Source organism: Coffea eugenioides, chromosome 5 (assembly GCF_003713205.1).
Source record: "Coffea eugenioides isolate CCC68of chromosome 5, Ceug_1.0, whole genome shotgun sequence".
Lineage (NCBI taxonomy): Eukaryota > Viridiplantae > Streptophyta > Magnoliopsida > Gentianales > Rubiaceae > Coffea > Coffea eugenioides.
In genome coordinates this window covers 14,891,738-14,916,857 of record NC_040039.1, presented here as the reverse complement: position 1 = coordinate 14,916,857, position 25,120 = coordinate 14,891,738, and the positions used below count along the sequence as shown (strand labels likewise).

At 35.5% G+C, this 25,120-nt stretch overlaps 2 protein-coding genes across 3 annotated transcripts; one reads left to right on the top strand and one right to left on the bottom strand.

Annotated features, from left to right (window-relative positions):
- Positions 1-6,392: 6,392 nt before the first annotated feature.
- LOC113772334 lies at positions 6,393-21,699 on the bottom strand. Of its 2 annotated transcripts, XM_027316927.1 has the most exons (15): positions 21,259-21,699; positions 17,011-18,854; positions 16,439-16,741; positions 16,287-16,358; positions 16,039-16,119; positions 15,870-15,904; positions 15,666-15,753; positions 15,456-15,593; positions 11,920-12,111; positions 11,755-11,834; positions 11,586-11,658; positions 11,406-11,507; positions 10,712-10,817; positions 8,566-8,653; positions 6,393-7,236 (listed from the first exon to the last, which is right to left on the bottom strand). In XM_027316927.1, the coding sequence occupies exons 1-15, from the start codon at positions 21,668-21,670 to the stop codon at positions 7,062-7,064; spliced, it is 3,789 nt and encodes a 1,262-aa protein (XP_027172728.1). In that variant the 5' UTR covers positions 21,671-21,699; the 3' UTR covers positions 6,393-7,061. The 2 variants fall into 2 exon arrangements, with proteins under 2 accessions (XP_027172728.1, XP_027172729.1); XM_027316928.1 differs by lacking the exon at positions 8,566-8,653 and having other exon boundaries at positions 7,112-7,236.
- Positions 21,700-23,927: 2,228 nt separating this feature from the next.
- Positions 23,928-24,821, top strand: LOC113771210. Its single transcript, XM_027315820.1, has one exon. The coding sequence runs from the start codon at positions 23,928-23,930 to the stop codon at positions 24,819-24,821; it is 894 nt and encodes a 297-aa protein (XP_027171621.1).
- The last annotated feature ends 299 nt before the right edge of the window (positions 24,822-25,120 follow it).

The window sequence follows — 25,120 nt, the reverse complement described above, 5'->3', positions numbered from 1 at the left end:
AAGATTTCATTTAAGTGGGTCAAAGTTTCAATTTTAGAGACTAAAGTGTGCGATTTTGAAATTTAGAAACCAAGATGGGAGTACCAACTAACACTTTAACAATCGCAACTTGCAAAATTTTTATCCTTAAAGATTCAAATATCAGTTAACACTTTACCTGTAATATGAATTTTTTGGTCACAAACTCAAACCAATTAAATAAGTAAAAAAATAGATTCTGATAATTTTACGCAAAACCAGGTACTGAAAATTTAGTAGACAGCCCAATTTATGCTTCTCTTCCCTTTCCAACCCTACCACCCTTTGCAGCCCCCACAACCCATGTCAATTTCCTTTCTCTAAGTTCTCCTTTGTACCTCTGTTTTCCCTCTCTGCATGCCATTTCAGGGATGTTTAACATGGTCTTATTAAATGTCAATATACTGTGCGTAATCCCATTATATGGTTATTATAGTCTTTTCATTCAAATACAAACCAAGCAAATAAGGTCGATTTCACTTCGCACTCTTCAATTATATCTGACTCCTCACTTTGGTTTCTAAACATTAAAACATAGGTATTTAGTTTTTAAAGTACAAAATATGTTCTATTTTAGTCTCGGAAGTATAGAATTTGTCCTGTTTTAAAGTATAAAATATGTTCTACTTTAGTCATCAAAATATCAAATCTGTCCTATTTAACTCTGAAATCCGTCTCGCTTTCATCAAAGATTTTAACTTAAGTGGGACAAGTTTTACATTTTAGGGACCAAAATGTTCCAATTTAAAGTTTAGAAACTGAAGTGGGAATCTAAGTATAGTTAAAAAGTGTGCAAAGTGGGATTAACCCAAGCAAATAATGCGATATATGTAATATCAACAGGCTAATAGCGTAAGGAGAAAAAAAATAGAGTAAACTGCAAAAGGATAGAGGGCAAATTGGAAAGCAATTGTCAATTAAGGGTCCCATTTCATAATTAAGCTCTTTTTTCCTTTTTTAAGTCTTCATTCTATATAAATTTATTTCTTTTTTTTTTTTGGGAAATGAAACTTCAAATTATTTATTGTGATGCCATTTCATTTGGGACCTCTAATCTTCCTTTTCATATTTGCATAACAAGTCAACTTACGACCATTGTTTTCAAACTCAATAAATTTGGTCTTACTTATTTGGACAGGTAACTCTTGTCCTCAATTTCATTTCTTTGCAATTTGCATCTGCACTTGACTATGTCAAAGTGTTGCGCGTCCAAAAGTGTCCTAAAGTTCACCCGCACTACACCCGTTTTCGCAGTGGAATGATGCCCATATGCACAAAAATATGTAGCAGCTTCACATTTTAGTCCTTTGATGTAAACCAATTTGCACTGCAAGTTCACATGTCTTTATGTTGTGTGGGCTTCGTTTGGATTAGCTATTTTGAGAATATTTTTAAAAAATTTTACTGTAACAGAATTTTTAGAATATATTTTGAGATATTTTTATTAAATATTTTAAAATATTTAAGAGTAGTAAAGTTTTTAAAATATATTTTGAGATATTTTTTAAATATTAAAAAATTAGATTATTTTTTAAAATATTTTTAAAATATTTAAAAAATTAATTTTTGAAAAACTGAAGAATCCAAAGAGAGCTATTTTGAACTCCTTTTCTACAGCTGAATACTACTACTATTTCTTTTTCGCAGACGATAAACTTAATCTATCCTACACTAAGGGGGAGGAGGCGGACCTAACGAGGCCCACGGATAATCCGAAGAGGACTGAATCATCACCGAACTAGACGGGTGCACAACACATCCCCTGAATTTTTTTAGAAACAAGCCACTTAAATATGATATTTTTTATGGGAGATAAGGTTTGAACCTTTGTTTCTCACCCCACCAACTAGGCGGTGGCCACCAGCGCAAAGGCTGGTGGTTGAATACTACTATTATTTGGGGGCCTCTGATATAAGTAAACATGAGGAACTGTTGTTTCAGATTAGGCTTTTCTTGTACTTACCTCATTGACCACTTGAGGGACAATGATTTGACATATGACAATACTTTGATCCCACGACAAGTTAAAATAAAAGAATTACTACTACACTAGATAGGTCCCGGGATAAGTGCTTTACGAATTTGCCCACTTCAATCGGCAACTTTGGATCTGCTGTTGACTATGAATGATGAGATGAAAAATGTGCCACGTCCTCCACAGTTTTCTTTTCTTCTCGGGCCAAATGCAAATATTTCAAGCTTCCAAGAACTTACCAAAACTGGAAAGTAAAAAAAAAAAGAAAAAAAACTAGAAATGAAAGTAAAAGGAGTTATACAAAGGGAGTGATTAGCAGAAATATTAAAGTGAAATTACATTAGAATCACGAGAGGTTTGTTATATAATTCCACAACCTCTTCTACGAATTATGAAACTACACAAATCTTTCGTTGAAGGTTTATTGTTATGATTTGATTACTAAGAGCCATTGAATATCTCGTCATGTTTTATTTCAGAAACATAACTTCATCTTTTATTTATACAAATCCTCTCTTAGTCAAATGCACAGCTTTCTTTTCTATTCTTTTCTTTCTTACAGTTGATTTTTTTTTTTTTTCAAATGAGCACTATGACTCAAATTTAGGCACTTCTAAGCCCCTCGGGTACTTTATAATTTAGGGAAAATTGCAGAAAACTCAGGGGCTGAGGTTTCTGATATTTGCACTCATCTCCTCTATAATTTAAGAAATAGCACTGGGATTTAAGAAATATAAATCTTCAATGGCTTATCAACCAAACCAAAATGAAAGCAAACAGGGATTATTGGTAAGCCATGCTAATGATTCACTCCTTTTATTTCGCTCTATTAAGTTGGCACCAATTTCCTTTTTGCATACCCAGTGCCAACTGATGGAAGTTTGCTCTAGTTAGATGACTCGTCGAGCCATCCATAGTTATTTGGTCAAGTTGAAAGCTTTCACAAAGCTTCCTTCCTTCCTCTCAATTCTCATGCTTGTGTACACAAGTATCAAGACACAAGGAAGCTAATAAGACACTATCCTGAAGCTTTCTACCTACATTTAATCTCGTCATAGTGATCATGTGTTTTAGTGGTCTGAAAGCTTATCTAGGTAATGAGCCCAACCAGAGTTTTGCCCTCGCCCCAAACTGAGGACATAAAAATACAATTATTAACTTGTGAGCAAGAGACAGTTGGAAGGACACAGGACTACGAGAATTTGATTAGAAAATATGATACGTTTTCCGTTTCACTTTGGTAGGTTTGCTTTTTTTTTTTTCACACATTTTGAAAAAAGTTAGTTAACTTTATTGGAAGAATAAATCTACCTTCCTATCTTTTTAAAATATCCTTATATTAAATGAAGTATGACTAATTAGCTTTACATTAAATAAGTCAGGTTATACTCAATAATAACCTAAATTAAATAAGAATATTTTAGAGAAATTACAAGATAACTACATTTTTCAATTGAAAGGTAAACTATAATTTGCGACGGATGAAAAAAAAAAAAACGGAGTGTGGAACTAGGGAGTACTATATTGACCGTGCATAACAGCTCTTAGACCAATTATAGAAGTGCTCATAACTCAAAACAATGAATACATAATCAGGACGCCGCCCCCCTCTCGGAGCTCAGTTTATTAATAGCAACGAGTCTTACTTACCTTGTAATCATCCTAACACGATTTATCCTCTTCCAAGATCAACATGGAAGAAATCCAATCTTATTTAATGAGAAAATATTTGTTGCATGGCACATACACTCAATTCTAAATTTGTATTGTAGGCAAAGGAAGGGGCTCTGTTTTATTATTTCTTATAGTATATTGACACTCAGTCCCCATCATTTTTAGGCAGAAGCGTATCAGTTCTCCCAGTGGCTAGTTGGCAAAGGTTTAGATTCTTAAGGACATACTTCCACGTACAAGCATTGGCAGGGGTGTATCTACAATGGGAAAATTGGGGGTACGGGGCCTCTAGTACCTATACAATTTTGAGAAAATTTCAGTTTTGCTCCCACCAAGTATTTAGAAGTAAATATATTTAATGACTAATTATGAAATTTGATAGAAATGGAATATTAAATAACTCAAAAGCAAAGGCCTTCTACTTGAGTTATGTAATTCCTTTGGAACTTGTAATAGTTTGTCGTTTGTTTGTTAGATGAATTGAGCGGATTAAAAAAAAAAATAGAATTGAGAAGTACATTATTTAGAAATTTGTAGAGCAAGGGTAGTTGTACTGCTTAGTTAAACAAAAAGCAGATAGTTTTTCAATAAGGGATAGAAGAATTTTTCCAATAAAACAATATGTTTATCTCTCACAAAATTATAGGTTAGTTATTTAAAAGGTTTTATTTTTTCAAAGAAAAATATTTTATTATTAGTAAAGTCAATATTTTTTTTTTGTAGAAGTGTATCAAGAGTCTCTTCAATTATATCATCTTATCTTATATTATCCATGAATTAGATGAAATTTTTTTATGTGAATATAATTATTTATGTCCTACTTTTGGAAAGACAAGAAAGAAATGATAATTTTTTGGGAAAAAAATGTGGTTTTCATCCCTAATATTTAACCCCTGTGTGGTTTTAGTACTTAAAGTTTTGGCAAAAAAAATGTGGTCCCTAATGTATCCAATTTAAAGCAAATCTAAGACGTTTGAAGATTTTTTTTTTTTCAAATTACTAACAGAATTTGATCATGTCTCATCATGTATCCAAATTTCAAATAGAGAAGCAAAATAGTAGCTAACTTTGAACGGAAAAAAAAAAAACTAATAACTTACGTACTAACCAATTAACTAGTATAAAGAAGGAAAATTTTTAAACTACAAAACTAAAATTAGTTGAAACACCTAATTCATTGATCGCAGAACTCATTTTAACTCTCTATCCCATTGCCCCTAAGCAAAACATTATAATACTTATTTTCATATAGATTAACAAATTTTCTTTTTTTTTTTTGTTTCTTGATTAGTTAGTTCCTAAGGTACCGTCATGTGAGTTATTCTATTGTTCAAATTTACTTGCTATTTTACTTGGGTTTTAAGAAGTTTAATTCAGCAAAAATGTAATTATATGTGATTGATTCTGTCTATATTTGAAAAAATCCATCAGTTGTCCTAAATCTGCTTCATATTAGTAACATTGGGATCAGATTTGTTTTACTTTGAGGACTAAAATTGTACAAAGTACCAAAAAATTGGGGATTAGATTTATTTTTAGCCGAAAGTTTAGGGCAAAATTGCACAAGTGCCAAGCATTGAGAACCAAAAGTGCATTTCCCCCTTTTGTTTTGTCCCCACTGAAAAATTTTCAACGCTCCGCCACAAAGCATTGATAGCGAGAGCATATAACTAGATGGTTGGGTTAGGTAGTTAAGTCCCTGGGTTGTCTCCAAGAGTTGCTGGCTTTTGGAGTTCAATCTGGGATTAGGTTTAATTAATCAACAAAAGTCTTGTACTGGAGTTGAAAGAAGACAACTAACTCCTGGATTGGGTTCTTGGGTGGTAGTATTCCACTTAATAGCAGCGTTCCCCCCTTAGGCTAGTTATCCCACATCGGTTCTGGGAAGGGGTTGGGTTGGGTAGTTAAGTTCCTGGGTTGGTTTCAAGAATTGTCGGTTTTTGGAGTTCAATCTGAGATTAGATTTAATTAATCAACAAAAGTCTTGCACTGGAGTTGAAAGAGAGCATATAACTAGACGTACCTTTCTTCTTCTTCCTTTTTTTAAATTACTGTTTCTTTATTATCTTTGGTACAAAGGAACCGATTGTGGGAGAGGAACAAAGACGGTCAAGAGGTTCACAGCACTGCTAAACCTTGGATCTAATTGTTTGGATAGTGTATTATTTGAAATATTATTTGAAATAATTACTGCATCACTTTTTGTGATGTGATGTATGTGAGATAAAAAGGTGATTGGGAATATAAAAAGGTAGGTTGGGAAATGTGTTTGTGATGCAAGCAAAATATTATTTGGAATAATTTTAGTATCCAAACACTTAAATTTTCAAAATGAACCGTTGCCTTTCAGTGAACTTGATGCTTTAACCGTCCGAGCAAAGGATATACTTCAAAGACAAGGGCTGAATTTGTCATAAAGAAAATCTGCACAAATTAACCCCAAAAAAATAATAAAATACTGTGCATCCTTGAACTGAAAAGTTGGAGGATTTGACAAAATTCCAAACACGAAATCCAAAATGAGACACCGGCTCTGTCCCAATGTTTTAAAAAATGTAAGCTTACATTGAGACGATAACAAACATTTTTAGTTTTTAGTCATTTGCCTGATTGAATCAGCCCCAGCACGGCATATTTGTACAAATGCTCCAGCAATCGCCTTATAGAACATACACAAGGCATTCGCTATATTCCAAGCGCTACAACTAGGAGATACAGATGAGAATAAACATGTCTTAAATGTTTATATCATTAAGAACAAAGAGATACATTCATGCAGTCATTTCGTTCTGGTAAATACATGAGCGACCTATAAAACATTCGATGAAAACACTTTCGGATCGCAAAACCGAGGTGAATTGTGCTATCTCAGGAAGGTGTTTGGATTGCAGATCCAAGTATGTTTGCGAGTAGAGACAAAAGCAAAAAATGCATACCTTACGAGTTACATCCTACTCCATTCAACTGCACCCTGAATTAATCCACAAACTAACACTAAAACAGCTTTAAAAAGTCCCTATAATAGCACATAAGGTAACAAATCAGAAGGAATCGCCGCTTCACCATCATAGATTGTAGTCAAACATGATGCAAATAAACAAAAATCCTAAGCTTTTCTGCAGCTTTTCGAAAGAATTAGCTGCATAAGCAAAATTACACGTCTTGATCTCTCCTCCGGCTGAACTCTGGGAAGGATTGAAGCTCCCTTAACTGCCACTTTGTCCCATTGTTATCTTTGGGCAAGTCTTCGCATACGTATGGCCCTTGTCCAGTATAATCTCAAATGACCTTATAGGTGCAATATACAGTTGAGATGCTAACCCATTGGATTCCCCATGCGGCCAAGCTAATAAATTCTTCACATTTTTTCCTCATCAAAGGAATTTCACTTGTTTCAGCCTTGAACAACCAGGGAAATGCACCGGCATAGCCGTATAATTCTCATGTATCCAGCTCTAAGGCTTTTGAAAGCATCTCTAATTTCACCTATGATAGGATCACCTGATGTATTATTCATCCCTTTAAATGCTGTTAACTGTGAAGGTAGGATATCTGATGGGTATACACCCCTGGATGAAATCATAAGACAAGTCAAAAGCCTGATTTGTGAAAAGACAGACCAAACATAACCATGATACATACATTTTAAATGACACGAAACAGTAACAAATAGCAGTGAGTCAAAATAAGGACGAAGTGTATTAGAAAAAATTATCCACGAACAAACATGTAGTGTATTGACCCAAATGTCGATCCTCAATCAAGAGTCATGACTTCCTAAAAGTCATATTTTTCTACACGCATATACTTGCATTCCAAAATTTACACATCTAATTGTCATCTCTTGTGAAACAGAGAAGATTCTTCTAGATCTAAATGAAAACATGAAGCATGGATGTGGTACCCTCTATGCTGCAGGTATCCATCTCAAGTAGAACCCCTTTCTTTTTTAGCGTGAAAGTGGGAGGTCTTCAACCTATGACCGCCTACTTACAATCCCTCCCCCCCATTTTACCACCCCACCCAACCCTCCCCTCCCCCGCCACCACATCTCAAGTAGAACCGTAAATACATGTTTGGCTGCACAGGAAGAACACAAGTTTGACTGCTCACACAAGATCAACCACATGTAAAGCATCCATGTATTACATGTCATGCAATTGCAGTATTAAAGAGTTAAAAATTCAACTCAAAACATGCATTTTGTCCAAAGACGTGACATTACAAAGAAAAAGAAAGCTGCATATACCAGTTTGTCACAGTAAAAATGTATAACCAGCCAGTCTGCTGTTGCTGAACTAAGCAAGACTAGCACTTCAAGTTATCATGGGGACAGAATTACTTTTGTCAGCACAAATCATGTTCATGGACTTATCTTGGAATTGGATATGCCAAAAGATGATCATGTTTAATGAACAAAAGGTTGTTTCAACTAATACAGGCACGAGTTAGTGACTAAATCGGTGGAGTAGAAAATGTTTCAGATCACTAAATTCCTTACTGTACGGATCATTTCTAATTTCTTCTGTTGGATAATTATAATGACTATTGTAAAGGTGGTGGACCATTGCAAGTTATGTGAAGCATAGTTACACATTTTTAGTCCAATAAATGACAGTAAAGCCAGTTTGTAAACCTGCCGAGGAACATCCCCATCAATATGCAATTCATACAATGAGTCCAAAAATATACACCTCTACAGCATTTACATATGTAATTTGTATAATGATTCCAGAAATATATTACAACGGTACAAACAGCACATAAGGACAGAGCAGGGTGAAGGAAAAAGGATATATTCCAAAAGCTAAGCTTAAGCATCATATGAATCAATAAATGGAAGCATGAAACCCATGATATAAAGCTCAGACCATTATAATGAGGTTACTGAAGCGTACCGATTCAAACTAGACATGTTAAATATCAAGGAAACTTTCTTTCCACTCTTAAAACTGAAGAAAGAAAGATGCAAATTCAGCTGCCCAACTGCAGGTCAAAAACCAACAACCAAATTTAGAGAGATGCAATTTCACAAAATTACAAGATCATCTAAAAGACTTGCATATATTATTAATCTCAGGTCAACAAGATAGCCTTAATTTTCATATACAGCACCAGGCAGGAACTAAAAACCAATTCACAGAAGATAAAAAGAACACATTTCCGAGTCATTCATATTAATCCCATTCCGAGAAGCAAGAATTTGTTGATGGCCATTCATTATGATTGGAAAAGATAAAGAGTACAATAACCTACACACTCGACACATATAAAAGTAAAAGCTGAGAATATGGAACCTTGTAACAAAATTGTGTGCTAAGAAAGTAAGAAAGACTACATGGACCTGTTCTAAGTCTTAATAGAGGCCCCATTTTGACCAATTGGTATCAGAAAAGAAAGCAGAATTGCTACTTAAAACTCTTCAAGTTCACAAACGAGAAATGCAAGAAGCAACCAATGTATATAGCAGTACATAGGATAAAATCTTTGACCCATGCAGTGACCGGCAAGCTGTCACTTTCTCATCAAGAAACTCATACCAATATCTCCTTTTCTGGTATTTTTTTTTTTTTTTTGACAAATACCCAAAGAACCCAACAAAATTCTGAAATCAATTCCACCAATTTTTTAAGCCAAACTCAATTATGTTTAGCTTAAATGACATATTCAAAGCTCTAATACCAAGATTACCATTACACTACAAATGGATCTAGCTCAATTTCTAGGCAAATGTACGACTCCAACATTTGTAATTTTTAACTTCTTAAAAAACATATGCTGTATTGAGATTTGAAATGGAAAAGGGCCATTTTCATTGAAAGTCCCAGGTCTTCTACAAAGAAATAGTGAGTAGTTACTCTAGCTCACAAACATACATGATGCATTAAGCTCAATAGGTAGACATCATGTCTAAGGTCATTAGGACTAATATCTAAAGTGTCGGCAAAATAAGGGTCAGTCAAAGCTTTGTAATCATCCATCCTTGATAGGTAAAGGATTTGTTTTCACTCTGAAAAAGTTCGGAAAATGAAGTCAAAGCTCAAACCCGGGACCTCTCACTTACACTCCCTCCCCCACAAAGTAATCAGAGCTTATATACAAACAAATAGCTGCCTACATATACAAACAAAAGTCAATCCTTCATTTGTCAAGATTTATATTCTTTGAGATCTGATCCAGTGACCCTACATAGCTGCCTAAAAATATTAGTGAATAGATTCCATTGAATAAGTTGATTTCGAAGTTATATCTCACATCATGACATGAGGATATCTCCGATCAGGCCACACAGTAATGTTGCATTGACTAACTTGCTATAATCTTTGCGGTACTTCATCAATCATTATATCTTTCCTATATGCTGAACTGCCCTTACCAAAGTTGAGAGTTCTTTCTGATTGAAACTATTTTGGACATTCCTTACAATTGAAGTCAAGCTTTAAATATTTCCCATCCTTAAAAAGATGAGCAGAAAACACTATACAAGACTAAGGGCCTATTCTCAACAGCTTAAAAAAAAAACTGTAAGAAACTTCACGGAAATTGAAAAGAAAAGGAACAAAATTTTGAAAACTTTAAGCTGTTGAGTACAAGCCCTAACTAAATAACTGAAGATTTTGCATTATGCCATTAGCTGACCCATCCTTGAAGCTTTTTCACGCATTTTGTATTTGGGAGAACCCTGTAAAATTTTGCCACTTTAGGATAAAAAATTATCTAGTAGCTCAAAGGTACATCAAGGTGAATGAGGGGGGAGCATTGGGTTGGGTGGTAAGGTGGGAGGGATTTTAAGTAGGAAGTCCTGGGTTCAAGACCTTCCACTTACCAAAAAGAAGGTGAATGAAACCACCAAAACCGCTCAAAAAAATCCTATACAAGTCATCCAGCAGAAGTAAAAGTCGATTAACATAAACGTATATATCACCAAATTCCAAATCCATCCACAGGCATCAAACCTCAAAAGGAAAGACTAATGTCATCACCCACATGCTCAAAAAAAACTTTTGAAATGCCCAAAAAAAAAAGAAGAATTTACAGTAGTACCTAATGGACAATGAAATGATATATCAGTCAGATTACGAAGTTCTATCTGAGCCATCTGCAGCTCCCGAACCACATCCACCAAATTACCAAGAAGTGAACTAGTTACCTACAAAACAGTTGTAAATCAGAATGCACTGTTGGAAAAATTATAGAGTTCTAGATGGAGTGAGATCCAGTCTAGAATGGATTAACTCAAGCAACATCGAGAATCTCAAGGATGTTTATTAAGTGTAACAGACGTTTAAGTCCAATATGAAATACATGCGCCCTATGGTGATTTAGTGATGACTAGATGTAATACAGATAGACATCACTTATTGGTTATTAATGTGATTTGTTGAAAACCAAAGACTTGAAACATGATAAGAATTCACATAGATCTGGATGAGAAGTTAACCGACATAAAAATGCTTTAAAATTGTTGGATTTGTAAACGAAAAGGTTATATTGTAGTTATGCTTAAAAGAAAACCTCTATTGACATAAACTTCATGCTTCTGGAACATGAAAAGTAAAAGGTCATTATCCTAAGTCATTTCATACAAACCTTCTCATTCACAAAATAATTACTTTTATATCTGTTTAAACACTTGAATCCCACATTATGAAGACCGTATCCCACTTCTTTGCTAACATACACAGGTAAATGATGGACATGCAAACTTTCTTGCAAGGTGCACAAAATTAATACTTACTTGTATTTCTTGTGCCAGACTTCTACAACCAAAATACTTCCGTGTGCTCTCAGCATTTAGGACAACTGAAAACGCTTTGCAAGCATCCATATTTGGGAAAATCTATTACGCAGAAAAAAGCAATAAAAAGGTATAACTTGAAAGGATGTAGAGCAGACAAGTTCTACAACATTGTCTTACCTTCCTAATTTTTGCATCATCCACTTTATTGGAGATGACAATGCTTTTCACTGTACCAACAGTAAGTTGCACCCTGCAATTATCCACCATACAAGAACTCATCATACTAGAACATGAAGAGACAAAGCAGAACGTCTCATTTATTCCTTTTCCTTTGGTACCAACCAACCTCTGAATGATTAGATCAAGGTAGTTGAGAGCAATATCATGATGCCCACTCTTACTCTGCACATCATCAACAACCCACATCTGACAAATGAACAAAAAGGTTATCTCACTATCATAGATAAGATTACACCATAAATTGATGATAATGCTGAAGAAGATTGGAGACCTGCATGTCTTGACGAATAAACCTATGACGTGATTCCTTCATCAAATGATCATTAACTAAACTAACACTGTCAACACAGCTAAGTTCTCCCTTAATCTTACAAGAACTCTGAAGTGCTTTGGTAAACTTAGCTTTCTTTCTATCCAATGATTCTAAAGCCTGCTTGATTGCTGCCACTTTTTCACATGTCACCTGGCATTAAACATTAAAGCTGCCCCTCAACATACAAGAAAATATTGGAACAAGGAGTAAAAACTGAACAAGAACAAAATAACTAACCAAATCAACAAAAAGATAAATCATACTCACCCAAAAAAAGAACACTATTTGCCTCAACAAGTATACGATTGTCATCACAAATATGAAGCAATCTTACAAACTTCGAAAAGGTCAGAAGAAATTTCTCAACACCACTTTTAATACCTAAACTTTTGGCCTTCATAATACATATCACTGGCCAAGCCACTTATGGTACCTCAACATCCAACTTTCAGATAAAGGCAACATCCAACAAACACATCAAATTAAGCATGACTACATAAGTTTTATGAAGTTTAATTGAATTAGGAGAGGTTACACATCAATAACTAAGCAACTTTCATGTAGTAAGGGAAAGAAACATAATAGCATTTCCAAACTAGGTAGAGAGGGAATCAGCAAAACTACATCTTGTACGATTTCTATATCATAGTTTCAAAAGGCTAATTTATGTAAATTGTATTACAAACAGATAGATAAGGATTTACAGTTCTAGATCATAAACAGTATGTCAAGATCAACTATAAACTTGCTTCAACTACAAAAAGGGCTAAAAACAGTTTCAAATCTTTAGTTACAACCAGCAGAATAAACTTATGGATGACTTGAGGTAAATGAGAACATTTATTGAAAGATACTATCACACAATCTAAAAAATAGTTGACTATTTCAATGCTAAGAGAGAGCTACATCATATTGAAGAAGTGTCTGATTACTTGTCTAGCACTCTACCAAGATAAACAAGGGCATCACAGAAATTCTATAACAACATGCACATGGTGGACAATATATATTTAGAACCTATGTAGGAGTCTGGTGTGGTTAGAGGTATTGCTTCTCAGGTATAGTACTTTTTGGTGTGTTTGGTAATATCTCATGAATACTAAGTTGTTTTAGTTATCTTAGTCAAGGGAAGTGAAGCTACTCGCTTTGACTCAACAGCATTCTTTCAAGCTTGAGCTGCTCAACTAGCCAATCAACTTGAGCATGAGCTGAAAATTACTAGGCTCAGAAGCTCGCAAGCCCTATTGAGCTTCAATATTTATATGGTTTGGAAAGTCCTTGTAGTAAAACCCTAAAAACTCTAGTCTATCTATTTCTTGGCTGCCTCTAGTCCCATGTTTATCTACTAGAATATCCAACCAAACAGAAAAACTAAACATTACCAGTCTACAACTTCCATACTCATTTTATCTGACCTTTTTTCTGCTTTTGATTTTTTTCCTTCACTTTGATATTATCGATGCATAGATCTAATTGTTCCAAAGTATTAACAAGTAATTCATTGCTTTAGTGGGACAATGTGTGAGTATTTTGATCTTTTTTTTTTAAAAAAGTTGTGAGGTTCCTGTTGATTTTTTCAATCTATTGTGAATCAATAAGTTTTGTTCATTTCTTTAATGGGATGGATGAACTTTTCTTTTCTTTTTTTTTTGGGGGGGAAATTGGTTGCTTGAGTTCACGCTCAAATTCAAATTCCTAACCAAGTACTTGCCCAGCTCGAGGTCCAGTTTGTGTACACCTATTTGGAGTAGAGTAAAGCTTGAAAATGGTGGTTCTTGAGCATGACTCAGTTCAAATGCATCCCCACTTCTGATGAGGCTTAATTTACAAATTTTGAATTATTTGACTTGAAAAGCACTTCACCTAAAGCAACAGTGCTCCATAGTGGCCTTTTAAAATGCTCAGTCCAATACACAAGAAGAAATTAATAAGGCACCATAAATCCCCAAATCTCATTTTCCTTCTTCTCAAAATCCCACAACGTTCTAGCTCCACTAAAACAAATTCCAAGTGGTGAATGGGAGTGCCAAGCTTGGAAATAGAAGCTATCTCTATTACTGATACTCTTCCCCCCCTGAGCCATACCCTTCTCGAACATGACACGACACAACACTGGTACTCGTATGGGGTCCGGATCCAACACTTCATTTGAAGTTTTGGACACCTCAAGTTAATGAAAACAAGAAGAAAAACAAGTTAATGTATCATGGTTGAAACCAGCCTGAGTGCACGAGTAAGACTTCGATTCTAATTATGATGCCTATTTACTTCCTTCTCTTATATGTTTTTTCCCCCGTGCAACACTAACAAATAATTAACACACGTGTACATACAAATGAAAGCATATATTTCCCTCTTAAACATAAGATATGGAAAAAATTTTAAGTAATATTTTCTATATATGTTACTTACAAATGAGGATACAGGACACACTTCATACAGTGTCCAAGTCTTTTAGAGGTGTTGCCGTATGTTAGTTTTAGAACATTAACAAATCTTTCACCTAGACACATGTATCTGACATCCATACTCAAGCTGAAATAACATGCAAAGCTCTTTATCCAACATACCAGACACTGATATTAGTTATTCTAAACCCCAAAGTGGAGGACCAGTTGGCTATAAGTTTGAAAGTACAACCAAAGCCGAAGGCTGTGCCCAACAAATGCATCAGTAAAGTTATTCCAGCTGCATCCATATTTTACTGAACAAGAGCCTAAATTTATGTTTCCTCAATGTAGCTGGAAAATCTTACAGTATTGGACCTTTATGGGTCTATCATCCCCATCGATTATTTTTTCTCAAAATATGTAGTTGAATTGCTATTACGTGGGAAAGTCCAATATAAAACAACCATGTTAATTTCTGTGGGGCTCTTGCTAGCCTTCAAATAAGAAAACCAGTCATAAATTTTTTCAGAAGGGATAGGACAAAAAGAGGAGAAGAATGGGATAGTCAGAACAAAGAATCATTCTAAGACATGGTAATAATGTCCTAAGTCCCTCAGGGATAACCAATTCACATCTCATCTGTGTACAATGGAAATTTTGATAAAATAATCAAATGAAGAACAGGCCTTTACATGGATACAAAGACATACTTTCTGAGACATTAAACTATAAATAAATGAGAAACAGGCCATCCAACCAGTCCAATTGAATCACTTATTCTGACCCAATCTACAAGTAACACATAAGGGGGAAAAATGGCTATAACTACTGTGTGAAGATGAGCATCTTAAATATAATTCAATGCCAGACAGCAATGTCCATTCTAACAAAACTTTCTTCTCAAAAGCAAACTGAAGTGTATGAAAGTTATTAAGTATCAAAGCCTTTTCAAAAAGCATCCTTGAGGGAAGAACCATCCTTAAAGAACACATGTATGGAAGCATGGCTAACGTCCCATTACTTCCAAATAATCCACTCTACCAACTGACATAAACTATCATAAGCCAAAGAAAGGCTGTAACCCAAGCTTAATTTAAATATTACCTCATCCCTCTGCTTCACATGAACAAAATTTTGAAGGCCAAGGATGTCAGCTTGGGCACCTCTCCTCAACTGGGACAAAAAATTTTGTTTCAACATTTGAGACTCCTGATTTCCCTGGCTCAATTTTTGTAACTTTCCCTGCAGATGAGGTGGATTGGCTAATACACGTTCATTGAAAACCCAGAAAGAAGATGAAAAGGTGAAACTTACCAATAACCTCTGCTGCTTAGCACGCATGAGCTGTAGTTTTGACCTTTCATGCAGGATTTGATGCAATAACATTCTTGTTCCACCAGCTCTACATTATACGTTGGGAATCAACACTCAAACATATTAGAGACCATGAGATCCTTGATGCAGATGGCAGAAAATCAGCACGTCCTCCTTAAAATTAAGTAGGACGGTCAAATTTACCTTTCAGTTTGCTGGTCAAGACGAACAGATGTTTTCTGAACAAAAGTTGTCAGCCAGAAGATACATTAAAGAGCATCTAAATGGTCCAAAAAGTTCAATGCTTAATCACACCGATATGTTTTTTCTTTGTTTTCCTTGCATAATTAAGTATACAAATCAGCCAACAGACCTGAGTAAAGATTCCAGTGCCAACCATCTCGTACATCTTTAACTTCTTCAATTGAAACAAAAACCCTTCCAGCAAATCAATCTATATACAATACGGATAATCATTAACAAAGCATGGACAAGGACATGGAATCAAGAATGAAGATATATAGATTGACAGTCAACCTGAGAAACCAAAATTATGTGTGTAAGACCATAATCAGCCAGATGTATGAAAGACTCGTATAGCAAAAAGGGGAGTTCAATTACCACTGAAAGATTAAGCTTATCCTTGGAAAGCGTGAACAATCGTTCTGCATCATGTGAAAATTTTGAATATATCTGCGATGCACAATATAAGCAATGATGTGCTGCAGGCTAGTCAAATAAGAGGGAAAATAATGCCAGAAAAGTTTACATACATCAGTCCAATGCTTTGATGCTTCAACAGATCTTTCTCCAAAATTTTCACTAGTATATCCACGCATTTCCACATCTTTACACCCCACTTTCAGAAGTTTTGGACTCCTCAGCTCTGGAGCCACTTCATTTCTATGTTGTCTATCCTCAAAGTCAATTACTCTATTCCTTCTTTTAAGAGAAGATTTCATTTGATTGGATGTGGGAAACAAAACATCTTCCACAGGATGCTCACATGTATTATCCCTCCCCACTATCTCGAACGCCTTCCTTGCAGGACTTGGCGTCAATGAGTCCAACAAATTCTGACACATAATATTTTGAGCTTTAGAATGACGAGAACTGCAATTGCTACTTAAAACAGTCTTAGTGAGTTCACTGAGGAGCAGTGAATACATCTCAAGAAAAATTTATTTTCGTGACACAACAATAAAGGTGTACAAACTTGAAATGCACTGATTGAGACATGAAACCTCCAAAATCTTGCACATTTAAACGGGCATAATGAAGTAATACAAGTCAAGAAGAAAGTTTGAATAGGAGAAGGAATATGGATAACAAGAAAAACACTTACCTTTGGAAATGTTAACTCCTTCAAATTCCTCCAAACAGATGGCACCGAAGAGACATTAGAAACATCTTCTGGTTCACCCCCATGTAGCTCACTTGAAGACCTGGAGAGACCAATGCCAAATTGGAGATTTCCATCCAGTTCCCTATTATGAAGAAACTGGGATCTTTCGGTCACTCCAGTACCTACATTCCCATCATCATCATTACCATTTTTGGCAACTGTTGAGTTAACTTCAATTAGATTGGAAATGCAGACTGCAGAAGCAGGTGAGCTAGGATGAACTTCCCTCCCAATCGAGAAATAACCTGATCTGCCAAGAGGTTCAGTAAAAAGATTTTCATCAAGAGCACTTCCTTGTAGAGATAAGTTTCGACCTGGGGAAAAGTTTTTAAGTTTGACAAATCGATCATGCAGCACTAAATCTTTAGATAGCTTCAGAAGTTCTGGCGACGCTGTCAACTTCTTTTGTACCCCTTTATCTGGACAAGGAACAGATATTTGAGGTGTACCAGTTAAATTCTTCGCTCGAATATAATCAAGAGTGGTCTCAGCTGAAGAAGAATCAATTCCAGCGGTTACAAGTACATCATCATTTGGATCTTTTGACCTGAATAAATCATGCTCCATCTCCTTTCCAGGACAAATTAGCTGAGAGGGTGAAATAGCAACTACATTAACTTCTTCAGTTTGAGGCATATTTCCTCCACCTGAATCCTCGATTTGATTATTTTTTATGTTAAAATTACTTACTTGTGCCCCTTCCCCAAGAGAATCCCTTAAGAGTTGGCTCTCAGTGTCTGTGGAAGATGCAGACAATTCCTTCATCTGAAAATTATTCATCTCTTTCTCTGAAAGGATGTTGAAAGGATAAGAATCTGTAATATTATGTGGCTTAATATTTCGTTTTTCAGCTCCAAGAAAAGCGAAGGGAGAAGCTTCAAGTAATCTTAGCTTGGAAATGCTTTTCTGGATGGATGATGTACTATCTTGTTTTATGATTTCAGTACCTCGAAAAGAACTTCTTTCTTCTTGAGGAGTCAGTGCTGACATACTTTTGAGTGGTGAAGCACAACTTGTAAGTGCTTCTCTTCGTTTGGCAGGCGAAGATATGAAATCAACCAAAGGAGATTCATTTTGAATATGCCCATCTGCTTGACCAAGTTTATCATCCATTACTGGTCGAAAAGTTCTCTCTTTAATTAACTTGTTTGGGGAAAATTTTGTTTTATCAATCAAAATATCCGAAGCTGGTGTTGCATGAGCAACAGGAGAGATTGGTAACCTACTATTTGCTTCACCTGCTCCTTTAGAAACCGCCTTTCCATTCTTAGTTACATCCACAAAGATATCCCCATTCTCTCTTTCTGGGAAAAACTTACTTCCATAGTTACCACGTGACCCTGAAACAACATCAATGTCAGAGTCAGAAATCATATTCAAATTCTTGCTTCCTTCTCCCAAAAGAGCATCCAATGCAGGTGAAAGTCTCCCATAATCGTAGCTAGCAGGGCTCCCGCCAACAAGACTCATATCACTTGAACTGCTACTACCACCACCTTCATTCACAATAGGCGAGGAAGACAGGGAAATTAACTTTTTGGGCACTGTAATTTCCATTGAACTTCCTATGTTAGTCTGCGTTGGTGTCTTCTCCTCAAAGGATAAGTGAGATTCTGTGGGTGTCTTTAAGTCAATTCCTGAATCTGACCTAGCCAAGCTCCGGAAATGCATGGAGAATGCAGTTGAATCCATGGTAACATCATGATTGAGATCTGAAGCTCCAGAGTCTGATAAACGGTCAGGCCTTATAAAACTGGCGGAAACAGGACCAAAAAAATTATCTTCTGCACAAACATTCAAAAATCTGTAAATAGATCAACTTAGTAGAAAGTGAAACAAACTTTGCAAAGAGAAAGACAGCATAAATCACATAGCTAGAAATCTAGAAATAAAGACACTCCTGGGAGGTTTACATATTTAAAACATGCTGAAACACATCCAACATTCATGACCATTCAAAAATAAAAGCACATTTCTGTAAACCGAAGACATGTTATGGATAAAAAAGTAAGGGGCACAAAGCCTTCAATACAACTGTAAAATTGAACCTAAGGTGTACCTAGGACTAAATGCAAGGACATATCTAGTCAAAACCCACTTCAAAGCATTTCCAAAGGTACAGATTATTCAACTGTTTCAAAACTTTTAGCTGTCTCAGCTGACTAAGCATTAGTTTCCTTTTCCAATATATGATCACAAGTCTGTCTCATCATGTTGTGGGTTAGGAAGGCTAACAACATTAAAATTCAATTTGGATTTGTATTCTTATTTTGTTTCTGTAAAAGTCATGTAGCATGTCTTCTTCCCCAACTATTAACAGCTCCTTAAAATGTTGTGACATATAGTCCTCTCAAACTAATACGAATTGTTTAGGTGAAAATGCATGTATACAAACATATATATGTCCCTGAATGCTCCTACTTGGACACCCTCTGATTAATACATAACATGTACTACCTTGTTCACATCTCCATGAAGTGTTTTATCTATGACCATAGTCCACATGTATACTTCTTATAATAGGAATAAAACATAAAGTAGAACAATCTCATAATACTTCAAAAATTATGAACACGCTGCCATTCCCTCAAGAAACAAAATGAAGGAAATGATGCTTGTAGGAAGCTAATGTCCAAGCATGGAAGAATCCAGAGGAATGATTATTAGCATCACAACCAAAGATTTCTTGGTCAAGATACCTACAATATTCCAAATCGACATTTCTTGTGGTAATTGCGAGTACTAGCTTCCTCCTGATGGTAGCTAGGCTGTTCTTAAGTAAATTATCTATCTTTTAATTCTATATAACACAATCACAGAACCAAGTCAGTTGCATCATCATTAGAGGATTATCAGCAAATAGGAGTAAATTGGTGAAACATGATGTTCAAACTGCGGCAGCAAAGAAATACAAAAGAAATTTTTAATTATCATCAATATGGTAGTGCTGACAGAACTGCAAAATTCTTAATCTCCAGATTCACTTCATGAATATTTGGAACTGGAATTCACTCATTTAAGTGTATCCATGTACATAGAAAAATTCAGGTTCCCTTTAATAACCACTCAGAGTCTACAAAGGAACTAGTGATCCATTTTATGCAATACATGAAACAGACCATTTCTTTATTTTTCATTTAAAAAAACAAATACCTGCTTGTTATACTTTACAGATTGATAACAAAATAACACTAAACCCATTTGGTAGACTTCTCTTTTAGCATTTAGCTACAAGAAGCGACAACTATGGTTTTGCCCACCTACAACCAAGCCATGTCAATTAATTCCATCAACCAAGCAATCCCAATTAAGGGTGTCAAGAAGGGAACCAAAAACATGGAGAACTGTTTTTAATGAAGCAACCAACGTTTCAGACCCTTCAACATTTAGTTTGAAAATAGAAGAGCTACTAAGCCGCAATATCCAACTAAATTGATGCAGTAATGGACTAAAGGAATTGCTGTCTTGTTTCTTATGATGCAGTAATGGACTAAAGGAATTGCTGTCTTGTTTCTTAGACATACTTTCTAATTCCATTAACAAGCTTTGGAAGAGGAAAGAAGTGCATGGGAGGCAGTGGCTGCTGTCTGCTGGAGTGGATAAGAGGCAGGTGGTGGGAAGAAGCAAGGTGCCAAAAGTTGAGGGCGGCAGAATTTCCTGATTACACAAAAAGAGAGAGAACAGCAAGGTTTTTATTATGTCTTAGGTTTTTCTAATGGTTTAGGAGAACAATATAGTAAGAATTGAACCATAAACCTCGTTCCACTCTTCCAGAGCCATAGAGTTTTTTCATTTTTAACTAAGTTAAACAAGTTTTCTTGCTCAAAGAATTGGGCACAAATACGGAATGCAAAACACAAAATAAACGAAATTACCAAAATGCAGTTCATTGGTAGTTTTAAGAAAATCCAGAAACATAAACTGCAACTCCAGCATAATGAAATGGACCTCAGCTTTTCAACTCCATATACAGGTCTTATTCAGGTTGCAGCTAATTGAAAATTTTCACAATCTAAACTGAACTTCCCAAACATAATAATAGTAAAAAACAAATAGAAAAACTTAATCACAAATAAAACTAAAAAGAAAAATAAAAAAAATCTGGAAACTCCACATTCATTCAGAAATACACATAATTTACAACTATAGCAAAAAGGTGTAAAAAAAAGGGAAAAAGAAGGAACTTGCCGTCATTGGAGGTGGCCGAACCAAAACCACTTTCTGAAGAAGGCGATTCAACCGGCCTCAAAAACGACCTACGCATATCAACACGCTCCTCATCATCACTCTGCCGGTCTCCATCTTCTCTATCTTCTTCACCGCCGCCTTTTGATTTCACCAGTTGACGGAACCCTAGGAGCTCAATTATCTCTTCACTATCATTATTATTACCAACCTTGCTAGCCGATTCTTCCAGTGCCTCCGGCGTCTCATTTTCGTCGTCATCGCGGTCAAAGAATCGCACTGAGGTATTTTCCGCAAAGCTCACCCTTCTCAGCCGTTTCTTCTGCAGAGCCACGGTGGTTCCTCCTTCTGAGTTCCCCGTGGCTTCACCATCGCCGCCGGCGATAGCAGTGGGTTCGCCGGACTTTGCCGACATGGCCTGAAATTGAAGTTCAATTCGTAGAGCTTCTTTTTGAACTGTTCAGATTTCAATTTCTAAGGTTGGGAATGAAGCTGGAGAGAGGGAAATGAATGACTGGTTTTGTGCGGGAAAGCCTTTTTGAGCTTTCCACTTTTTCAATTAAATGTCTAAATTCCAATTTGACCCCTATAGTTTGATGATATTATTGTCGTTGTTTCAACTTTCAAAGGCAATTAAACTGTGGTGGAAAATTTTCAATTAGACAGAAAATTTTCAATAAGGAGAGGTTAGAGGTGAACATGTTTTTTACTTTCTCACCATGAAAAGATATAATCAACAATGAGTGAATCTTTCTAATGTTTACCTAGATATATAACTAAAATTTTTTTATATGTATGGGAACACAAAAAATCAACATTGAGAGAGTATCGATGTGAAATTGAGTTGAACATTGTTCTTGAATTCCCTTTCATGTAAGATGTGAAAATAATCTAGTTTACAACTTATTAATTCATTATCATCTCCTATCATGTCATATTTGACATTTGATTTAAACACATGGCAAAGTGCACCATTCGCTATTAATATTTTTTTCAATTTTATTTTGTACACTATACCATTTTTTAGGGTGTGTTTGGTTCCCACAGAATTGGAGGCTTAGAATTAGAATTGGAGCATCAATTCCAAATCTTCGGTTTGGATGCTATCTATGTGAGAGAATTAGAATTCAATTTGAATTCTATGAGCCATCAATTCCACAAATTCAATTCTTTGGTAAGACCTAAGAATTACAATTCCAATTCCATAATTTCACCTCCTATTCGGGTTAGTACGCGGATCCTAATGGGTAAAAAATTAAAATCGGGTCAACTATGTAAGCAGCCTCTCTCGCGATCTAATTAGTCACTTTTCCTCAACCGCAAGTGCTTTTGCTCTGCGTCCTCCCCTTCACCTCCACCCTAACATTTTGCCTCTTCCACCACCGTTTCCGGCATCGCTCTGCCACGCATTTACCCATCACCTCAGCAATCGCAAGACTGCTCCGAGTGCTCTCTACTTACCCGTGCCTAATTTTCTCGAACTGGGTTATTAGTTCGGAAGGTAACAACTAAAAGCTCTCCTTTGCCTTCGATTTTTAACTTTGCAGCATTGAATATTGAATTCTGAATTTCTTTGACTGGCAAAATCTTTGTACAAGAGAGTGATTTGATGTGTTTCTTCAAGAGAGTTTGGTTAATTAATAGGGAATTGGACATCTTAGGGATTTTCAGGGGCAACAGGGAGAGTGAAGTAAGAGGAGTGGATATGTCAGCTTTAAGGATTTGGTTGGGATTTTCAACATTATTCAGCTTAATATATATTGTTATTGCATTTGCACTAGCTCTTAAAGACGGTATGATTTTGTTCCTTTCTTGCAGTTCTTATCGTGTTGTGAGCTGTTCATTGAAACTACTGTCCTTTCAGTTTCCTTTAGATCAAATTGATGTGCTTTTAAACTGCTAATCTGATTTTAAGTTTTTCATTCATCCAGTTCATGTTCTTTTCCACTTTTTGAAATGCACTGACCTTGTTTGTGGGGTTGAATTTTATAATGATACTTGAGAATGAGGTATTATTTCCATGTATTGGGATATGTTAAAATGTAGTTTGCCGGATCAAATTTGTATTGGGGTACATGAGTTGTAATTAATATCATATATTGATTCATATTACAATTATTTGCGTTCTCAATGTTTTTTTTTTTTAAGATCTGTCAGATTGTTTAGAACACTTTAACAAGTATTAGTTTTCTCATAGACTTGTACATAAACACAGAGAATGCAGATTACACCCTTTTTCTTTTGTTTTATTGTTAGGAGTACTATTTTTTTACTCCGTTGCTAAAAAGATAAACAAACATAAAGTTCCAACTCCCCTACCCACAGAAAAGAAGAAAAAGTCACCCCATAATTCCACTCACATGGTTATAGCTAACGGCTTCAGATCATCTTTTATCTATTGACATTTGGGTTTTACTTGGTTCTAGTTTGCATGTAGCTATTTGGTGTAGTTACTAGGTATCCTAACAGAATTTAAGTACATTGACTTCTGATCTTTGAAATAACTTGCCATATCTGTTGGCACTGAATGAAATTTTCTTCATTTAACATATGTATGAATTTTTCAGGTGCATATTTGCCTTTCATTTTTAGTTCTATAATGCAGTAGCTATTAAATATGTTCTTAAGAACATGACATTGTGATGTTTTTCTGGTGCATATCTGCCTCAGATATGGCATCTGAAGCAACATCTCAGTCAAAAGGGAAAGGCAAAGGGTATTTCACTTGGACTCCTGAAATGGATCGTGTAATGGGCACTTGTTTTATTGACCAAATGAACCAAGGAAACAAATTGGATGGTAAATGTGCATGGAAAACAGTAGCCTACACTGCAGTAATGAATGCTTTATTCGATAAACTCAATATATCTGTGACAAAGGCTAATATTATATCTCGTTTCAAGACATGGGAGAAACACTATGACATCTTATACCCACTGCTCCAGTCCTGTAACTCTGGGTCTACGATAATATGGGACTACTCTAGAGGTAGAATTGATGTTCGTGATGAGGATGTATGGAATGCTCGAGTAAGTGAGAATCCAAAAATTCTTCCTTACAGAAAAAAAATTGTGGTTGAAAATTGGGAGGACATCTGTACACTGTTTTCACAAGATCGTGCAAATGGAGAGGGTGCCCAAACTGTTTTTGAGGCTAATACTGAAGCTGAAGTTGAAGAGTCTGCTAATGTAGAGGAATCATTTGAGACTGATTCACGATCTTTAGAAGATGAAGTTATGAATGCACTGCTAGCTCGACAACGGTCAAAATCAAAAGCTTCATCTTCAACAAATGATCGTGGCACAAAGAGAAAACTAACTAGCTCTCAAGTACTTTACAAAGTGTTGGGACGAATGGCAGATTCACTGGATAAGTACTTAAATTCAGAATGCTCAAAAGTTACAACTAAAATGGTGGAAGACGAGTTATCTAAAATTGAATTGGATAGATTTCAATTTTTGAAGGGTATTGATTTACTTATGAATGACAGGACAAAGTATGACACTTTTTCTGGTCTCCAAGATGACTTAAAAAAGGATTGGCTATTGATGCACATTGGTAATTGATTTTTTTTTTGGTAATCTCCAGTTGAAGTTGTTTTTGTAGAAAAAGTTGAGCTGATTGCTGGAAGCCCAAGTAGAGCAAGTAGAAGTTGTTACTACTCCATTGTGTATCCATGACTTTTTAAATTCTGATGAGTTCTTTGTTTTTTATGTAATGGATCAAAACAAGATTATAGAAAGATTCTAGGGAGTATTTCAGCTATTTTCTATCTGCTTTTGAGATGATAAGAATGGAACATTGGATCTTTTGTCTGATGAACTAGCATTTTAGATATTGAGATTAACATAGCTGCCTGTGTTGA

Coding starts and splice junctions, on each gene's coding strand:
- LOC113772334 (XM_027316927.1), bottom strand. CDS start 21,670: ATGTCGGCAAAGTCCGGCGAACCCACTGCTATCGCCGGCGGCGATGGT. Junction 18,855..21,258: donor TTCGGCCACCTCCAATGACG/GCAAGTTCCTTC, acceptor ATGTTTGTGCAG/AAGATAATTTTTTTGGTCCT. Junction 15,905..16,038: donor GCACTGGAATCTTTACTCAG/GTCTGTTGGCTG, acceptor ACTTTTGTTCAG/AAAACATCTGTTCGTCTTGA.
- LOC113771210 (XM_027315820.1), top strand. CDS start 23,928: ATGGCATCTGAAGCAACATCTCAGTCAAAAGGGAAAGGCAAAGGGTAT.